Source organism: Cydia pomonella, unplaced genomic scaffold (assembly GCF_033807575.1).
Source record: "Cydia pomonella isolate Wapato2018A unplaced genomic scaffold, ilCydPomo1 PGA_scaffold_203, whole genome shotgun sequence".
NCBI lineage: Eukaryota > Metazoa > Arthropoda > Insecta > Lepidoptera > Tortricidae > Cydia > Cydia pomonella.
Window position 1 is genome coordinate 241,383 of NW_026907843.1, and position 20,946 is coordinate 262,328.

The 20,946-nt window shown below is 35.2% G+C and overlaps 1 protein-coding gene across 5 annotated transcripts in view; it reads right to left on the bottom strand.

The window, feature by feature from the left end:
* LOC133533775 (uncharacterized) overlaps positions 1–20,946 on the bottom strand; it is a 252,001-nt gene that overhangs the window by 196,948 nt on the left and 34,107 nt on the right. For 4 of the 5 annotated variants that reach the window (XM_061872820.1, XM_061872821.1, XM_061872824.1 and 1 more), the window contains exons 2-3: positions 8,384–9,330; positions 7,938–8,132 (exon numbers count right to left, since the gene is read on the bottom strand). In XM_061872820.1, coding sequence (XP_061728804.1) covers positions 7,938–8,132; positions 8,384–9,026 — 838 coding nt within the window. In that variant the 5' untranslated portion in view covers positions 9,027–9,330. The remainder of the gene's footprint in view (positions 1–7,937; positions 8,133–8,383; positions 9,331–20,946) is intronic. The other variant, XM_061872825.1, reaches the window with a different exon arrangement.

A 20,946-nucleotide genomic window follows, 5' to 3' on the forward strand; every position in this document is an offset into this window, starting at 1 on the left:
AACAGTGAAGGCCTTTAACCCTTGCTAAAATAATGGTTAGAAAATCAGCCGTGTTGGTTCTTTATTGTATGGATTTCTGAATGCCACTTAACTTACCGACAAGGTGTTACATATGAAACTGTAGCCACCGTGCAGGCCAGGATCTCGACGACTCAGATAAAAAACTTCAATTTGTATTATTAAATAGATATAATCCAAAGATACTGGTTTACTGGGTTATTGCCGGTTAAATGTAGAAATTGGTGGTTGATAGTATGGAGGGTGATAAAAAAGTGATTCAGCAACATTTTACAATAAAAAAGGTGGTTTCAATTTAGGTGCCTCTAATTGGTACTTTTGAAAAAGCCTCCGAATACTAGCCTAGACCGGCTGCATTAGCAACTGCATTAGGGATATATTGATATTATAGAAATCAAAAGATCCGTTCCCAACAAAAACTATCAAGATAGCAGAGCGGACTTAGAAATTTATTTTATATAATAAAACATTCAGTACTTTTACTTCAGATATTACCAATACATAGTAGAATCGGGCCGGGCGGGGGCTGCATGAACAGAAGGGGTCCGTTGATTGTTAATGTGAGGGGTAAACAGTGTAAACGCAGCTCTTCGCCATTACTGCCATTAGTAACCCAGGAAAAAAATCTTTTTACGCATAATTTACGAGATTGGTGGGAATGAATAACTAAGTTTACAGAGGGTCGGTTTTTTCACCCAAGTATTTAGCAATCAAGATAAGAAATGGATTCCGATTAGAGTTTCTGTTTAAAAAATATTTCATCAACTGAAAATTAGAACGACTGGACGGATATTATGAAAGACTTTAGAACATTACAATCATGTGGGCCAATTGTACCCAGCGGGTAAGTATACGCATTGCAGTTTTAGCGGCTCTCGTTGTCGACAACTGATGTAAACCTTATACATTTTGTTTACATTTGAGAGTCAAGTAACAAGTACTACGGCGCATATTAGTAGCGCAAATGATGTGGATACTTCCGTGACGATTTAGTTTTTGCTCCATTTTAATCATTATTTTGTTCAAATTCGTAAGGAGGTATGGTAAAAGCTAATGAGAAATCAAAGTGACTATCGATAAGTGGTCTAAAGCAGCGCTTATTTGTGCTTTTTAGATTTCTTTAATGGGATCTTTTATATTCATGTTCATGCCTGATGCATGCCTATCAATGTTTCAACGTGCATTTACTTTAATCGTTATGCATATAATTAATCAAAAGCATGCGGACACTTACTCGACGATACGGGCAAGTATCCGCAGTTTCCTTGTTAATTAAAAAGTTTAATAATTATAACAATTGTCATTAAAATTATATTATTTGTTACGATCTGATATTGATCACAAAGGTTTATTAAATTAAAATAAAGTTTATCCATTAATCAAATAAGAATTTTATGCCAGAAGTACTCGTATTTTTCTAAAAACTGCGTTGCAAATGGATTAAATGGAACTTTAATTTTTGGTTTGAAATTCTCATTTATTTAGGATTATTCTAAGTATCACCGGTGATCACTGCAAATACAGCAATATTGTACATTTATTGGACAGTCTTATCACGTATTATGTTCTCAAAAGTAGTTCCATGAGTATCGTTGCACAAAAATGGCTGTGTGCAATGCTTTAAGTCCTCTAAGCCCTTTTATATGAACTCAGTCGTATTCACCTACTTAGTTGCTGTGAGATAAATTATTGGCTTCTGCGATAAAGCCGCTACCGACAACGCTGAAACGAAGTTTTACCACGGAGAATGGCTTTATAGTGGATAAAACCGAAAAGCGGTTCGATGCACAATGTGCTTCGCTTTTGCGGCGTTGTCGGTCATGCTGCGGTTACGCTTCCACAGCTGAAGTAAAAACAGTAACTAAAATTTACCCTCATATTCACAAAACTTATCACACCTATGTTTAATATTTTTCCTTTTGAATAAAAAAAGAATCTAAATGTCGGTCAGGCACAGACGATTATCAACAGAACTGACAGGATTGAAAGACATTTATGAATAACGATATAAATTGTACTGTGTACTGTCCACCAGTAAGAGCAGTAGGTAACAATGTTTGTATATTCATTTTTATTAATAATAACCATAGTCCTTTTGACTTGTTTTTTTTTTTAATTATTATATTAGTTACGAGCGATAACCAAAATTCATACAAATTATTAAAAGCTCCTAACTCCTATAATGATAAAAATTTAAAAAATCATACGAAGGTGCATAGTTATGTTTAATGCACATCAAATTGCGTAAAATAAAAATATCGTTTATGTTAATCCTGAAAAATGGGGGCAAGCGGTCAAGTGACGTCGTGCCCTTTCATTTCAAAACTGATTTTTATTTTTATACTCGATAGCATAAAAAATCTTATATTTCATGCAGTGTAAACTATTCACAAAGAAATACTTTATGTAAGAGAATTAGAAATGAGATAATATCTACTTTGTTATCAACAAAATGAACTTTTCATTTTTGGCTTAGATGTTCTCAATGAGCTTGATTTCAGTAGGAATATCCAGTGATATTTATTATTACTCATACTGCCACACTTTTACTGCGCCATGTTGTAGGTCACCGTTATTGTGGAGTTACAACGTAGAAAGCTTGTATCGCGCCACTAAAACAAGATTCACCCGCAAATGGTTCTCTTCGCTCATTTAATAAATCCATCGAGCACTTTAGCTGCAAGTTTCACTCATGTAATTTGTATAGCTCTGAAACTCTGTTTAACTTTTCGACAGTATTCTCGATACATTTGGGATTTGTTGAAATAAATCACTTACTGTTGTATATCGTTCCAATAGTGAAGTAAAGTTTTAGGTGCCGTACAACTGGAAATTAATTTCTAAGTACACAGAGTGTCAGACGCCTCTAGTCTGCAGCTGAGTGAACATGGGCGCGAGTAAGTAACTACGAAATCGAAATCATAAGTATCTATACCTATAGTATTCTCCATACTCGACGGATACGATGAAAGATGTCATCTCAATACAATTTTGCAAGATTTGGATTTTTAGGTTATAAATTATATGGAGATGACACCTGTCACCCAACCCATCGAGTTTGAATAATAATTTAAGTTTATATAAGTCCCGTTAATATTTATAATAAACCTCTTTTCGGGAAACAAATGGATACTATTACACTTGGTTTTTATTGTTTATATTGTTTATATTTTATTCTATTGTAAATACAGATTTTTCATAAGTAACGTTCATAAGCGAATCGTGAGTCTACAAATCGGCTTTCGTTCTTTCATCAAGACTTGATTCATTTGTTAACCTGTTCGAAGCGAGCCGATCAAATATTTCAATATTGTAATACCTAAATAAGTATTTGCACAAGAACATTAATATTAAAATCTAGCATCGACGTTGGCATACTATAGGTACGAGTATAATACCGCCTTTGTTACCGTGCTCCCTACCTACTAAATTAGGAATCTGTTCAATAAAGCTCCTCTGCTCCCAGTTTAAGCTACGAACATGAATGATTGGTATCCATAATACCTTTGGGGAATTTGATAGCAAACTATTGATACGAATAAAAATGCACGATGACACGTATATATGTATATATAAGAATCCGTAACTTGGATTAACATACAATACTTACTAATACTAATAGCATACAGGGTTCAAATTACATAGATTTTATAACACAAACGGCTTAATTCGACGAAGTTTTAATCACATTTCATACGTTTGTTTTATAAAAAGTATGTAAAAAAAAAATATAAATCGAAACCTACAAACCTAGAACATATTATGCGAAACCGTATTCTTCCGAAATGGAAATTTCATCAAACACGTATGTACGTTCGATTAGGATCGCAAAGCTATTATTTTCTCTTAAAATGTGAGTAAAAATTAGGAAATAAGCGTCAAATTAAAAACTTCCGACAGACTACTGTAGACAAAAACAAAACATTGCAAGTAATTTTGCAGTAAAAACCAACAGTTATTTTTATAAATAATTATGTAGATCAGCGTTAAAACATACCTGTCCTATCGAAGTAGGTCATCCAGGTAATTCTCGTTTTTGAATTCGCGTGTTAAAACAATGACCGCTGCCATGAGTGCCATGTACATGAAAAGTTCAAAGGATTCGTTGCTAACGGCAGATTCATTTTTTTTCTCTAGTTCAGCTCTGTTAAAATGGAAATCCACAAAAAGGTGTTAAAAGATTTTAGATAATTCAGTGTAGTAATAGAGTGAAAGTTTTCAACAATAGCTTTGCCAACACATTTAATATTAAAATACTGAATATATTTATACCCGTTATTATATTAGGCATGTAGTAAAAAGCCAAAGTAACAAAGTTAAATTATCTTAAATTTATCTAAAGCTTTTAATGCATAACGTTTCAACAATATCAATTTAAGTAAATTCCACTTAAGCTATTTTTCGATATTATATTTTATCGAGTTTCTCTAAAAGTTTATGATTAAATTGAAAGCATACATACTAAATACTTAAGTATGATGGGACAATGTCACACAAATCAACCCAACCCCAAAAGGTAAACCTAAGAAGGTGTCTTTTATTTACATTACATTAGGGTGGTTCGCGTTTGTATGGAAAAAATTCAAACTCTAGCTAGAATCATCCCCTTATTTTGTTACAATTATTATGTTGATAAAATACGCCAAGTTTTATAACTTTATCTCAACTACGAGGGACCACTACCACTTTGAATTTATTGAACGGCATATGAATTCCAAAAAAAATAAAAATAACATTTTTTAGATTTTTATTTAACTGATTGTTATCAAATTACTTGAATACGTGATTTAAATTTTAAGTTATTAAGTAAAAAAAAAAACTATTTTTAGTTGAAATTAAAAAAAAAACTTATGAAAAATTATAAAAAATATTATTAATAATGTTTATCTACTTATAAATTACATGTTCGAATAGTGTGGAATCAGATACTTGAATAAAAATCCGTAAAATAAATACTTTTTTTTTGGATATCATACAACATAAAAAAAATCAAAGTGGTCCAGCACGCCCTTGCAATTGAGATAAAGTTACAAAACTTGGTGTTTTTATCAGCATAATAAGTGTAACAAAATAAGGGATTGCCCATTCCGAAAAAAAAAGGTTTTTGAACCACTCCATTATACTTATAGATTCAACTTTGAATCTTAAATATTAAATAGGTATGTCAATGCCTACAATAGAGTCCAGGGGCTTGTTTAAATAGTACTAAGTATATGATTTTTCTCATTGAGTATCAATAAAAGGTTAAAGAATTTAAAAATATACGATAGAACCGTGACATTTCAGAGAACTTATTTCAATTTGCAACGAATGGTTGTTGAAGCGTTGGTGTGAATTTATTATTCGTGGAATTACCATTCGACAAAGTATCTCTTAAGTGGCACAAAGGAAAACCGTAAACTATATTTTATGTTAGTTGCCTTCAGGGATTTTGTGGCATTATGGTAAATAATTATGGTGGAGCACATTGTGCTTGACATGACAACGTGATACAGTTCAGGGGGGGCTACCGCGAAAACCGAAATTCGCAAATTGCGGGGATCTTTCTCTTTTAATCTCACTAAGACGTAATTAGAGTGACAGAGAAAAATGCCCGCAATTGACGAATTACGATTTTCCCTGTAGCCGCCCAGGTCACTGTCTGACATTGTGTATTAGTTAATAAGAGCGCTATATTAAAACTTAATACTTCTATTATATCTGTATGTTGTAATTATATAGCATACCATATTATAAGGTTGAATCATTGAGTTATTACTATAGAGGAGCCATACTGAACAATGAAATTGTCGCAGTCGCTACTTGTACCACGGGACCAAAAAAATCGTAAGCACCGTAAAAATCATGGAGCTTACGCGTTTAGATCGCGAGATTTACGCTCCGCTTCTATGGTTTGTGATCATAACAACAACTCATGGCGCAAAATTCTCTGTGTCGGTTCTATACGTAATCGAGATAATCGCTCCGAAATAAATAAAAAAATGTTTCCCCCCCCTCCTCTAACTACCATAGGTCCAAACAATATGAAAAAAATATCGTGGAAATAGAGCTTAAGAAAGAAATTAAATGAAAACTATAGCGTACATGGTCAGTTTATTGAGCTATCGCAAAAAGACTCCCTTTCATAGTAAAAAGACGTAAGTACATCCATAGTTAAATGTTTTTACGACATTATATAGGTTGTTAAAGTTATTTAGCATTATTAATATAAATAAGCTAATATTTAAGATAAAAATTGCTTATTTTTGTCATTCTATTTTTATTTCATATTTAATTTCTCTAAAACAGTTTCATTAGCTGTATGAGAAATGCTGTTCGACTATTAGCAGTTTTAGAACGAAAGAGTATAAAATTTAAAAGCGGCCAAGTGCGAGTCGGACTCGCCCATGAAGGGTTCCGTACCATTTATGACGTATTAAAAAAAAGCGGCCAAGTGCGAGTCGGACTCGCCCATGAAGGGTTCCGTACCATTTATGACGTATTAAAAAAAACTAGATCTCGTTCAAACCAATTTTCGGTGGAAGTTTGCATGGCAATGTATATCATATTTTTTTTTAGATTTTTCATTCTGTTATTTTAGAAGTTACGGAGGGAGGGGGGGACATTTTACCACTTTAGAAGTGTCTCTCGCGCAAACTATTCAATTTAGAAAAAAATGATATTAGAAACCTTAATATAATTTTTAAAGACCTATCCATAGAGTTTCAGTTCTAAGTATTGGGGAACCCCCAAATTTATTGTTTTTTTTTTCAATTTTTGTGTAAAAATCTTAATGCGGTTCATAGAATACATCTACTTACCAAGTTTGAACAGTATAGCTCTTATGGTTTCGGAAACAAGTGGCTGTGACATAATCGGACAGACAGATGGACATGACGAATCTATAAGAGTTCCATTTTTTGCCATTTGGCTACGGAACCCTAAAAACTACTTACTAGATCTCGTTAAAACCAATTTTCGGTGGAAGTATGCATGGCAATGTTTATCATATATTTTTTTTGACTTTTCATTCTGTTATTTTAGAAGTTACAGGGGGGGGGGACAGACATTTTACCACTTTGGAAGTGTCTCTCGCGCAAACTATTCAGTTTCGAAAAAAAAAAAATATTAGAAACCTCAATATCATTTTTAAAGCAGGGACCAGACAACCCTATCCGCGATAAAAGCCTTTCAATGGGCGTCCCATAAACATGGCTAACACATTGAAAGACTGTCGAGTTTGAACTGCAAGCCCATTTATTTGACTAGCCACGACTAGACACGTATGGGTTTGATGAAAAAAGATTTTTTGAGTTTCAGTTCTAAGTATGGGGAACCCCCAATTTTTTTTTCTATTTTTGTGTAAAAATCTTAATGCGGTTCATAGAATACATCTACTTACCAAGTTTGAACAGTATAGCTCTTATAATTTCGGAAAAAAGTGGCTGTGACATAATCGGACAGACAGACGGACATGACGAATCTATAAGCGTTCCGTTTTTTGCCATTTGGCTACGGAACCCTAAAAAGTAAGTAATCTCGCACCCATTTTAATATTCATATTTATGTATTGCACTCACTTTTACTTTGTCATACTCTACTGAACAAAATCATTTCAAAATTACTGCAATTTACTACAATATGTGTTGATTCATTTGTATAGGAATCAAAAATGTATTTCGCTATGGGATATTTATTTTTAGACATGCAAAGCTCCGATAGCAAGTAAGTTCTAAGGAAAAAATCATGGCCATACGTCTATTACATTCATCAGGTACTGATTATGAAAATTTGGCCATTTGGTTAACAATCTACTATACTAATAGCTTCAGTTTAGCCTATTGTATTGTGACGGAAGGATAACTACGGAAACCTACACTGAGCATAATACGACATGCTCTTTGCTGGTTTTATTTTTTAGAAACTATTCGGTCACTTACCTGTTTTGACTAGCTTGAATGTAACTTGCTGTTGGTTCTTGAGCTGCTCGTTGTGTGCGGGGTGCGTCAGCTCCCGCAGAGCCATGTCTATGGACTGCTGCTGCATTACTGTGCGAGGCTGCATCGGTTCAGACTCGGTCTTAGCACGACTCAGCCTTCGAAAGAAACTAACTTTCTTCGGTTTTGTATTTGAACCTGTCAATAAAAACACAGCAATGAAATTTCGAAACATCTCAATATGTTGGTTATGACCAACGTTACTGCGCCATACATAAATTCAATCAAAAAAATACGACAAACAACTCACATAAAACATGATAAACAACCAAAATGAAGATGACTTGATTGTAGTGAAGCTTTAGCCGTTATTATTGCGAAATAACATGCGCTATGGATGTGATCGGTTAGTCAGTCGCCAGGCATTCCAAACCACTCTCGTTCAAAACCTTCAAAAGACGATCGTTGAGGCGATGGTGAAGGCGTCGAGGTTCTGAAGGAAAACGGCGAAGGACTAGGCGCGGAGTTGGGGCGCGGAGGGAGAAGGCTGAGTGAAGATGTGGCCGGGGAGGGAAAGTGCGCCGCTGACACATCAGACCGGCGATCCGGCTCTGGAGTGGTGACGCGGATCTTAGCAGTGAATTGTGGCGAGTTCGCCACTTCAAACAGTGCATCGAAATCACGGTCGAATATATTCTTCCGCGAGAAAGCGGGAGTCGGCAGCGGGGCAGGAAGCTCGAATTCATCAGGAGCGGGGGTTCTAACTATTTTTCCGAATTCGTTGTCCTCATGACGGCCGAGTTTTTTGAGCAGTTTGCTCGCTTTGGTGCGCTCGCGCAGCTTAGCCGGCCGCTCGATAGAGGGCGTCGGCGAGGCCGGCGCGCGGTCCGCGGGCTCCGGGGGCGCCGTTTTGGGGAGGGACGCGGCGCGGGGGGGCGGGGGGCTGGGGGCCAAGGGAGGGTCCGCGCGGGACGGCGCGGGCGGCGGCGGCCCGAAGAGGACGTCAAGCGTGGGACGCTGCCGGGGCCTGGGCAGCGAGTGTGTGCCGTAAGATTGGGTAACTACTTCGTCCGCGGGATATATTACGTACATCCCTGGTGAGACCGCATCGCGCCGGCCTCTCGCGCCCTCCGAAGAGGTTCACGCGCGTATTTATCTACCACTTTTCTTAATCTAACAGTCTCAACGTTGTTTTTTTCGCTCTTAATAGAGGTTTGATTTCACAAAGTATAGAAGAAGACGAAAACCGTGGAATGTTTTAAACGTATTCTATATTGGTTATGAAATAGAGGAAAGAAGGAATGTTTAATGGGAGGGTAACTGAGCCATAGGATCTTTGATCTAGGAATTGTCTTCGGGCCACTTCAGCTTCAAGTCCACACAAGGCATCTTCATCCTGAGTAAAAATAAAACATTTTATTTCTAAAATAAAAACAGAAATTATTCCGTAAAATTATACAAATTCATAGTTGAATTATTTTTATCTTTTATGAACCAATGAAACTATGATTGAAAAAAAAAAACAAAACTTTATCTCGCAATTGTATCGAGTATCAACAAACAATAACCGTGATTCTTGTAAGTAACACTCTCATATATTATAAATAGCATCCGTAGCCATTTTGCAGCGGATTACCAAGCTGGTGACTTGTTGACCTAGGCTATAGTACTTATTGTATAATATTAAAACCAGACACACTCTTTTCATACTCTTAAATCCTTTGTAAGACTTAAACATTAACTTGAATACCTATGCTTACAGTCCGTAAGCAGGGTAATTCCACGAGACTGTACCGTCAGTTACCAATTCTTTCGTGTGTTCTTACATTAATAAAGAAATAAACGATGTCTATGCTATCTAACAATAAAATTCCCGTGAGACTCGGAACTTATTGAAAACGGGTTACTCACGTATTATTAACGTATATAATTCTAATACGATGTCTATGATATAAGTGTTCCGTGAACAAAGTTTTGTACGGAACACTTAGAAAAACGTTATTTTCATCTAGCTCATTGAGAAGACAAAGAGTCTTTTTCACTACACCAGTTTTAAATGTTGATGTTATATAAGGTACGGTACAAAAATTATTACATTATTTTATTGCTGTTTCGAACACAACTTTAAGTAAGTACTGAAGTACTTAGATATTGTAATACTTTAAAACATATCCAAGCTATTTGGCCATAATGTTGGCGAGTATTTTAAAGTTAATATACTAGCTAATTGAGATAAAATGCTAAAAATGTGGTTTGTAGCCGGCATACCCTGGCTCGAGACAATCGGGTCAAGTATCACACAATAGCTGAATGAGGCGCCTCTAGCCTCGGCTTCTCAAAGCTGGCTACACGACTCAGCGTTTTTTAACAAGCGGCTTTATCCTTATACCTAATATTGCTTTTTGATTACGCATTGTTAAGGCATAGTGTTCCCGCTAAGTATAGAATTCAACTGTCATAAATGGTTACCTAGTAATGATTAGTAAACATTTAGTTACCTATTATAGTGACCTCATAAAGATTAGAGATATTTAATATTAGAATGTTAAACAAGGGATGAAAGGCACTCATTCCTGTGGAGGTAGTTTGGAACTCGAACGCAGTGTAAGGGTCAATTAGTCCGAGACTGAAATGGTGCTTTACACCCGAGTTTAACACTCAATTTTCATTTTGAATATGAGGAAAGTAAAATACATGTGTATTAAAAACCACGACTAAGTATTAATTTACCTAGTACGTCTTAAGGGTACTTCCAATTAACATTATAGGTAAAAGTATCGTTATTTATGGAATGGGGAGTAAAATATCAGACTGGAAATTGTCCTACAAATGCATTTAAAACCAAGTTTTAATTGCTTATCGTAAAGAAAAAAGGTAAGTACTGTAAAATGCTTTAGTGCCGAAACGTATCACTTTCTGCACTCCTCATTAGAACAACAATGACCCACTTTTATTTCATGTGAAATGAAAATAAATGAAATCACTTGAGGCCCATTTTATTAATATTTTGATCGAAAGTGGCTCAGTAAGCGTTTTCGGAAAGCGCTAAATCAGCTAAATTAAATTTATCGAATTACAGGGTATTTTCACCTTTCTTATTTTCCGGAAACCGCATCGGCTCATTTCATTTTGAATCGGAAAATTAAGCAAATATTTTGCACTCGAACTGTAACGAAATTTTCAATAACCGATGACGCAAGCATTGAAAAATATTTGTGGGAGTATTTGTAAGAACCTAAATGAGAATGTGGCTGGATTTAATTTCCATTAAAAATCTAAAATGATCACTATAAATGAGCCAAAATATTTAAAGAAATATAACAATATTAAGCTATTAAGCGATAAGACCGCCTGTTGTTACCTCTATCAAATTGTCTTTGTTTGTTTCTGTGCATTTATTGTAAACTATGTGAGGTGTGCAATAAAGAGTATTGTATTGTAATATTTTGAACATTAAAAAAAAAGTGTATGTACACTATGCTGCTTAAATTAACCAATTTCGATCATTATTTTAGGTACTTATTACCAAATAAACAAAATAGAAGCCTAACAAAATGCAACTCTCGTAAACGTCGCAGTTAATTTTCAAGTTAGGTAGTACCTAACGTATCTTGGTCATACCAATAATTGCGGCACAGACACTGTCCTGTCAAAAAAATTCGTATCTAAATCAATATTCCTTAGCATTGAAATGGGCCAGAAACTATCCAAACTAGAGCCTACGCTAATTCTAGGGATTAGTTGCGAAGCGGACCCCAGGCTCCCATGAGCCGTGGCATAAATGCCGGGATAACGCGAGTAAAAAGAAGAAATGCGTTAGTAATTTTCGCCAATATACCTACTTCTCTAATGATGAATAGAATCAGGCGTTAATTTGCGAAAATCCATACTAATTAAAAGAAAGAATATTACTTTGCTAATCTGCGAAAAGATAACGTGCTAGTCAATCAGTGCTAACCCGTTATTCTTGCGTATTTTAACATGCAATTAATGTTCCCACCCTCCCACCTCAAAAATAAATACATTAATTGCATGTAAAAATACGCAAGTAAGTATAACGGGTTAGCACTGATTGACTAGCACGTTATCTTTTCGCGGACTAGCCAAGTAATATTTTTTGTTTTAATTACCTACATATCTACTTAGTTACGACAACTAACCATAACACCACTTACGGGTTATAGGACCATAGGCAGGATGGATAAAGGCTAAGCAAACCAGATTAATGCTCTCTCCGATTATACATAGCTGTTACGGATCTCTAGTTCACGCCATACGGGTTTATTCGATTCGCTGGCGCTCAAACTAAGTGGGATGAACGGTTTGATTGCATTAAACCCTTTTCAATCAGAGGCTTAGACGTATTAATAAGGTCAAATTGTTTCATTGTTTGGATAGATAATCTATATCTCATAGACGTTGGAAGGGTTAAAACGCGTGTGTAAATTGCTGTCTTGAAGACACAAGTCGATCTATCTTCCTAGATATATATAGGGTTTTAAAATGAGATATAACATATAATATACGGTCTCAAACTATAACATATTTATTTAAAATAGGTATAACTTAAGTTTTATAAATAACGGAGTGTATCATAAGATATTTATTAGTTCGAACAAACGGAGGTGCTGACGACGTGATACCTATGAGTTTTTTTGTGGTCCACCCACATAATAATATAACGATGTACCATTTATCTGATCGTTGTTTCGTCTCTGAATTTAATTCAATATGATTACTTTTCTAACACATATCATTCATAAAATCAATTCAGGCAATCAAATAATAAACAAAAAAAAACATAAATAACAGTTTGTATGGAATAACACAGAACATAATTATCAAATTATATTTATGGAAAATATCCCGATACAACATTTGAGAAATTTAAGAAAAAATAATTAGTTTGACGATTTATTTAATTTAATATTTACGAAGTTTTCGTATTAATGTAAATACGTAATTGGTGTCACTTTTTGGATGCACATTTTTCACGACATGAGCTTTGAGCTTTTGTAATAGATACGTTTATTATTTACTAAGTATACCTACATGTATTATAGCTATTATAATGCCTCGAAACTTCGGCTCAGAAAAATTCACATTGTTATTTCTCTCACTTAACCTTTTGCGTAGTCTTAGCTTAGCGTTTAATTTATTAAAACAATACCATTAGAGTCTTTTTTTGTCTTAAGCAGAAACGTTTTTATATGATACTAATGCTTAGTGGGTAATAAAGGAAAGAGGAAAAAAATCACCTCTCGAAGTTTGAGTCTCGGCCGAGAGAGTGAATTTTAACTTTTCTCTAAGCACTATAGTCTGTTTCATATTACAATTTTTTTTCTTACATGCTAGTCTGTGCCAAGTGGATTCTTAGGTAAATCTGAGCAGTCAAATCCTGTGGCCTACTTCAGGTGTTTAATTGCACATAAACACGACCCAGACTTACAATCCTTGCCAATGCCACTATACATAGTTACTTCTAGTTACACCGTATTATTAAGCGTTTATTAAAAGTACGAGGTCACCACATATAGGTGCAATTTTATTTTTAAAATGGTACGATTCAAGCAGCACAACTGAGTTATATTATATACCAATTTACTGTAACAACCCCGGTAACCCAGGCTACCTGAAGCCTAAACTTAGGCTTTCAACCTAGGTAAAGCGTAATTTTTGTAGATATATTTAATTTACATGTGTACTAGACTAGTCATAATTGTGGACGCAACTGTAATAAGCGGTCGCACTCCCATACTTTTGTACGAGAATGCTTATGTGTGGTGACCTCGATTGCCTGTGTTCCGGCTAGTAGTTGAAATGGTCTGCGTTCAAGTACGAGTGCCAGCTAGCTGATCTATTGTAGTTTGCTATCCTTACTGATATTAAAGTCATTTCTTAAAATGTTCATAATGCCATCGCTATGAACATTTTAACGAATAGCTTCTTGGTACTGAGTCACGTTGCCCGCAATGCTGCTGATAATCTGGAACCTCAGAGGGTAATGAAAGTAAAAGATTAAATTATTGCATAGGGCAAAAATTGGACAGCATTTTCTTAACACAAGTAAATTTAATAACGACACCAAAAAATGGTTTATATTCCAGTGTTTTATAAAATAACTATTTAATTGTTATTTTAATTGTTATTATGAATACTTGATTTCTATGGTAAATTCTCTAAAATCATAAACTCTCTCCTAAAATCTCCAAATGGGGAGGAATTATTCTTTCATCTCTCTTGCAAACGGTATCAAGTTAACTAGGTAAAATAACAATTACTTCATAAGAAATGCAAAGAAACGTGGACGTCAATCTCTGACAACGACCCTTGACATAAGAATCCAGTGAGAGGTTTCAGCTACCCACTTCAAATTGTTTGATTAAAGTCAAGGAATCCGTGACACCATCTTAAACCATTAAGGGGCTAAGGCTAAATTTTCATAGCCTTATTGCTTTTAATTGTTTGGTATCGGAGGCTAGAGGGATATCTGAAATTATGAATATCTGGCAGTTAATTAAATTTTTAATTGGTAATCAAGAGAGTAAATTTTGATTTTAATATTATTACGTGATTAAAGCAAAGTTAACTATACTCACTGCTAGTGTAATCAAGACGAAAGCATAATATGCTAGCTATAAATTTGATATATATGATAGCTATGATATATAAATATGCTGAGTAGTCTTGTAAGATGGTCATATTAAACAAAGTCCCGAAAAAAAAATCTAATGATTACTTTGAGGGCCTGAAGTAGATGAAACATATGGACCCATTGGTATACTTTATTCATGATTTTCATATCTGTACTATTTTTACCCAACTATTTTGCTCAATAGCATGTCGTTAGAGGTAGTTGATTGGTTTTGCTACCTAGGTTCGACAATAACCGACAATTTTTCTCTCGACGCAGAGGTTGACGTTCGCATCGGTAAGGCAGCTACTACGTTCGGGAAGCTTAGTACTCGTGTGTGGCAAAACAGACTCCTGACTACTAGCACCAAGATGCTCTTCTGATGTCTTTCAGGCTTCTGTGTCGAGCATACTCTTGTACGGAGCTGAGACCTGGCCCACGTATGCCAAAATCGAACGCCGCGTCAACTCCTTCTATATGCGCTGCCTACGAAAGATCTTGGGCATATCATGGCAAGACAGGGTGACAAACCAAAGGGTTCTAGAAGATGCACAGCTGCCCAGCCTGACCGCGCTTCTCAAACACAGGCGTCTGCGTTGGCTGGGGCATGTGCATAGGATGGAACTTTCTCGACTGCCACGCCGTGTTCTTCTGGGTGCAGTAGCGAATGCGAAAAGAGATGTTGGGAGGCCATTGCTTCGCTTTAAAGACTGCGCCAAGAGGGATATGGCAGCCTTTATAAGTTAACTTATGGATAAGTTTGCGGAGAAGCGAACGGAGTGGCGCAAGTGCGTTGGAGATGGTTGCAAGTTCTGCGCCGAGGCCTGGTTTGCGGCACTGGTAGACAAAAGGGAAAAAAGGTACCGTAGCGAAACGTCGCAATCCGTCGCGAACTTCCCGTGCCAGCTCTGTGGCAAAGTATGCCGCTCTCGCCAGTCTATTCAGCCACCAAAAAATGTTTTTCGGACATTGCACCATAGATCGTCTGAGATAGACGCTGAGGCCAGTAACATATCAGTTCCATGGGAAACCTTGTTTAGTATGACCATCTTTCGATATCAAGTAACATGCGAAATTTACATTTTATACATTTGGGATCACGAATTTTATAGTATATGTACCTATTTAAAATTGCAAAATTCATTCATATTGGGCACACCAAGACTATTTTCATAAAAGCTACTTGACAAGTGACCACGTTAATTTTTATTTACTTTTTAAATAGAGGTACTAAATGTTGAAATATCAAACGATGTTTTGCAATAATTCATTTGAAAAGGGGGGCACTTAATCCGAGTAAATCGGTGGGAGGAATTAATTTGACAAGCCACTTGACGCAAATATTACGAATATTTCTTTTAAAATTAATCGCAATTAGTAGGTATATTGAGTAAAATAGATGATCAGTTTAAACTTCTGGCGTACATTTGTGAATACTTAGTACATTTGCTCAAAAATTAAGGTCTTATATTGCTTGCTAGAGGTCGTTGGAGTAAAAGTTGCCAAAACCATAAAGACAGTATACAAAATAATTCATAAGCTTACTTAAATTCCATACACTGGAAATATAAATAACCATAAATTAAAAACCTATTTGTCGCTGGAATCAATTCAAATCCTCCGTAAATGCGATTTAAAGGCAAGAAAAATACTTTTCTTTTTCAGAAAGCCCACAAAGGCTCTGAAAAATATCAATCATCCGGATGGACATTGGCACTTTGCTAATAGGGTTCCTTTTTCGTCGCTGCTACAAAATAAAACGATAAGTTTATCGTATTTTTATTTCGGTAAACGGTTCCATTGAGCCGCGAAAGAATAAAGTGGATTTCAACACAAATATTGAATTCTACTTTATTGGGTTTCCAATCTCGAAATAAGACCATGAAAATAGCAGATTCTGTTTATTTTAAAAGGTGGACGAAACTTTGCCGGTTGCATTATTTTGGCTTCGCGCACGTGTCGCGCTGGCTTCCTGACCTGGGTCTATATTCATCTTTGTAAATAAGTCAGACGTCACGTTTTTCATTTATTTATAACCTGTTATACAAATTAAAAATGCTCAGTTGGATTTATGATCTATGACCTTGTGGAGTGTATATAATTCAGAACTTACTACTATTTTAGGATTCCGTAACTAGAAGAGTTTAATTTTCATAAATAAATAATAAGGTATCTATCGATCTTCAGAGATGGTAAGACGAGCTTGACGCCTTTTGCTTGTCGTTTTTAATTTTAATGATATATTAAAAAAATCTTGTTAACTATTGCAACACGAACAAAGTTTAATAAGAAAAAAATAAATTTTATGATCATTATTTTATGTTAATAACTTCAAGCTTGTGGTATTTAAAGTATAATGAAAAACACGATTGTTTCCTGGATAATGGTCGTAATTTATTTCTTAGCTAATTTTCCGCAACGTTAATGAGGAACCGAGGTGGGCACGGGCAAGGCATTGTCGAGGCACTCGACCTCCTTATGCCGTCTGTGAGCCCTCTAGAAGCGCGGGTCACTCGGGCCATGTTATACACAGACTAAGTTAAATTGTGTACATATTTTATACCCTGATACAATAGAATAAGATGAAAAAATATTTAAATATATTTCAAGAAATGTAAAGTTTGTATTAACTTGAAATGCATTGTGAATAGGTACCACTATAGGGATACCAAAGCTAAACAATGTATATTGTTTAGCTTTCGTAAAAATGAAGGGTTGCAGCATGAGGGTATTATATTCGCTCGATATTGCAAATAACTAAGTAAATATCCGACTGTCACATATTTTTGATGTTTGATCTTAGTAGTCTTTGATAGCCGTTATAATAGCTACCTATAAGGTAACTTATAGATCCGGCTTTGGCAAGTTCATCTGCATTTCCATTGCCTAAGAATCCCTCGTGATCCTGGGATACCAGTTGCACCTTGTTTTCCCTTCCAAGCTTGTTCAGAGCTTGGACGCCATTGTATATTATTCTGGAGTTCACTTTATTCCTTACTTTATTATATAGTAGCTGTGCTCGCAACGCCACTCGCCTGGATTTCTACTTGTTTCGCCAGTGTAAGTATAAAAATATATTAGAGTTAGACCAAGCTAACTTGGCAACGATTTTGATAGCACAGACTGTGCAAGTGTTATTTTAAATATTATAATTTTATAGAAGTCTAAATTTAGACACTTAAATGGAATTGTAAAATAATGATACGATAATAATACGATAAGTTTTGACTCTTTTGCTGATTTAAATCACGGTGAAGAAATGTTATTATTAATACTAATATTGTGTGAAAATCATTTTAGTGTCATGTGCGAACGACATTCTGTGTACGCTGCGCTGACAATTTGTGTGTAAGTTGCTTAGGACAGTCAGTCACTGTGTATAAAAAACTCGTTGCCATGTATTCCATGGGTGATGCCAATGAGTTACAAGAAGTTAACCCAAATAATAACTATTTACCTTCTTTGAATGACGACATGAGAGATTGAGGAGAACAAACACTAACGGCCCGATTCGAAGAATAAGATACGATAACGATAAGTTCTGGTTTAGATAAGTTCTCATTTAGATATCGTTTGTAACTATGTCGTATAATTGACAGAAGCAGCTCGATTCGGGAAACTAATGTCACTTTGACGTTAGAAATATCGTAGATAGATCTTACTGGGATCATAGCGGAATCGAAATAAACGTCAATTTTGAGATGTCGTTTAGCTATCGATCTTTTAACGATCTTTCTAAGATCCTAAACGTGTTTTAATCATTATTCGAATCGGGCCATATATCAAACTAAATAAGTTACATTATATTGTCAATACTTCAAAAATATTAAACTTTCAAAAAACATTATTTTCCGTTACTATTTCTGTCATTCCATAATTCCAATCATTTTTCTGACAATATCGTCATTACTCCAATACTGAAGCAAGATTTTACACTAAGTCCATTATTTACCATCATTCCTTCATTTCAATGACTGACACTAGTAATGTTATTTCTTAAAATTAATGTCATTAATCATGATAGTGTCTTGCCTGTATTAGGGTTAGGTATTATTCTCGGCAGGCGACTATGCACGGTATTAAAATATAGCGCTCCAAATCAGGTCGATTTTTCAGGAAACTTCTTAAGCCAGGGATAAAGTAGGCGACAAATGTTCCACGACACGTGTCGTCAGGGACGTCGGACAGGGTTGCCGAACGTCGCTCGACATGGCAATATAATGTGGCGCCGACGTCGACTTCACCCGACATCACTGGCGACAAGTGTCGTGGAACGTTCATCGCCTAGTCTATATCTCTGGCTTTAACTGGCTGATTTTTTTAAATTTTATTAGAGACAATATTGAAATTACGAACTGATATTACACACCAATTCCTACCAGTTTTATTGTACCTATAAAACGTACGTAATTTCACTAGTACGATCCAGTTAAGAATATTTGTCAGCTCAAGATCGGTGTCTAAGATAATAAATACAACCACTAAGATAATAAACGTCCCTCCGTAATTTATGTTTATTACAATGGTACCCACCATGATATAATAATTTCGTTTGAAGGTAAAGATGTTTCATACCTATTTAATTATTTTTATAGTAAACTGTGCTACTAAATATTATTTCACTATTAATAGGTAGTATTACTAGCTTTTGTTATCTACCGTTGGGAAATAAACCTCTTATTTTTTACAAGTTTAATCATATTCATTAGTATTGCTTCATAAGTTTGGTTTTTTACAAAATCATTTTATAAGTAATATAAGATAAAGATAACATAAGGAATAATTTATTGACACATGACATTACGATGCAAGATGGTATATTAAAAAAAAAAACTAGTGCAGTCATTATCAATAGTAGCGGATGAAACAACGCACCAACAGTATCTGACTTAGTTGATCTTAGTTATTATATATTAAAGACATCACTTTTTGTTAAGCCGTTACAGAATGGTAGATACTAATGAAACGTTATTTGATCCGCTACTTTTGATGCTGAATGTACATAGTAGTACATAGTAGTAGTTGTACAAAAATGAAAACGAAACAGGAAAAAAACATAATATTGTTTAAAAATGAGAAAATAGAAACGCACCAGTTAACATTACACCAGAACCCCTAGTGTAAATTTATTCGATAGCGTGACGTGACGTACGCGTTTGCGTAAAGTCTCATTTTGTATGGGATTTAGAAACAGCGCGCCAAGTGGGACGTTTTGCAAACACAAAATACTCAGAACCTCGTACTTCACGTCACGCTATCGAATACATTTACACTAGGGGTACAGATTATTTTTATTTTCATCTGTATAATGTATGTCGGCGGCCGTAAGATCAGGCAGATCGTAATTCTCCTGTGTATTTTTTTGACGATAGTCACATTCAATCAATAAATAGGTAGGACAGGTTCGTAAATCCTTAGGTTGCTTCAGATGCTCGAAGGGCAAACTGTCTAGAAATTACGTGGGGCTCTGTCGACTCAGGGAATGAGACAAAGATTTTCACGTTTACAAATCAAAAATACAGATTCAAATGAAATAAAAAATACAATGTCAATTTAATAGTAACACAATATTTTAATATCCAAAACTTTCTCATAATTGATTCTAAATAAACTTCTACCTTCTAAACACGTACCTTACTATATTTGATCTCGTGCTAATTGTTTCAGAGCACTATTGTTCTCCACATCGTTGGGTGGCTCAATTAGATTCCGTGAGCAGAAAAATGAATGCTCCGAGCTTCCATTGTCGTGGCATTTTCAATATACTAGTTACGTGAGTGCAGTCAAATTATCGGGAGCCGTATTCGACTTTGTTCTTGGGTGGCACAACTATTTCTTGTCCCTCGTTGACATGGTTACGATCGCCTGAGTCACTCTTAAAATCCTGGTTTTATAGTATTAAAAATAACCAAATAGATTAACTGGGTCAAAATTGATAACAATTTTAGAAACGACAACCACACATAATAATATGTTACGTAAATATTCATGTAAAATCAGAATGTCGTTTTAATGAGAGCGTAATTTATTCGAAACTTATTCAAATTCCATTTTCATTAGATATGGATGTGACTCTCCAGTGCATATTTTACATACGGATTAGTGAAATCAAATGCTGGGCGCAAATCAATACGTTATTCATCTCAGCCTAATACTTTAATAATCCCCAATTCCCCATGTTTGTAATTAAATCTGAAATGTATATATATATATATATATATATATATATATATATATATACAGATATATATGAGTAAAGAATTATTTATGTTTGTGTTGCAATAAATACACATATTGAAGTACCAGTGGGAGTGACCATTTTGCATAATTAATGACCCCAATGTTGTCATTACGTTTCGCCCATGAGAATACCTACAG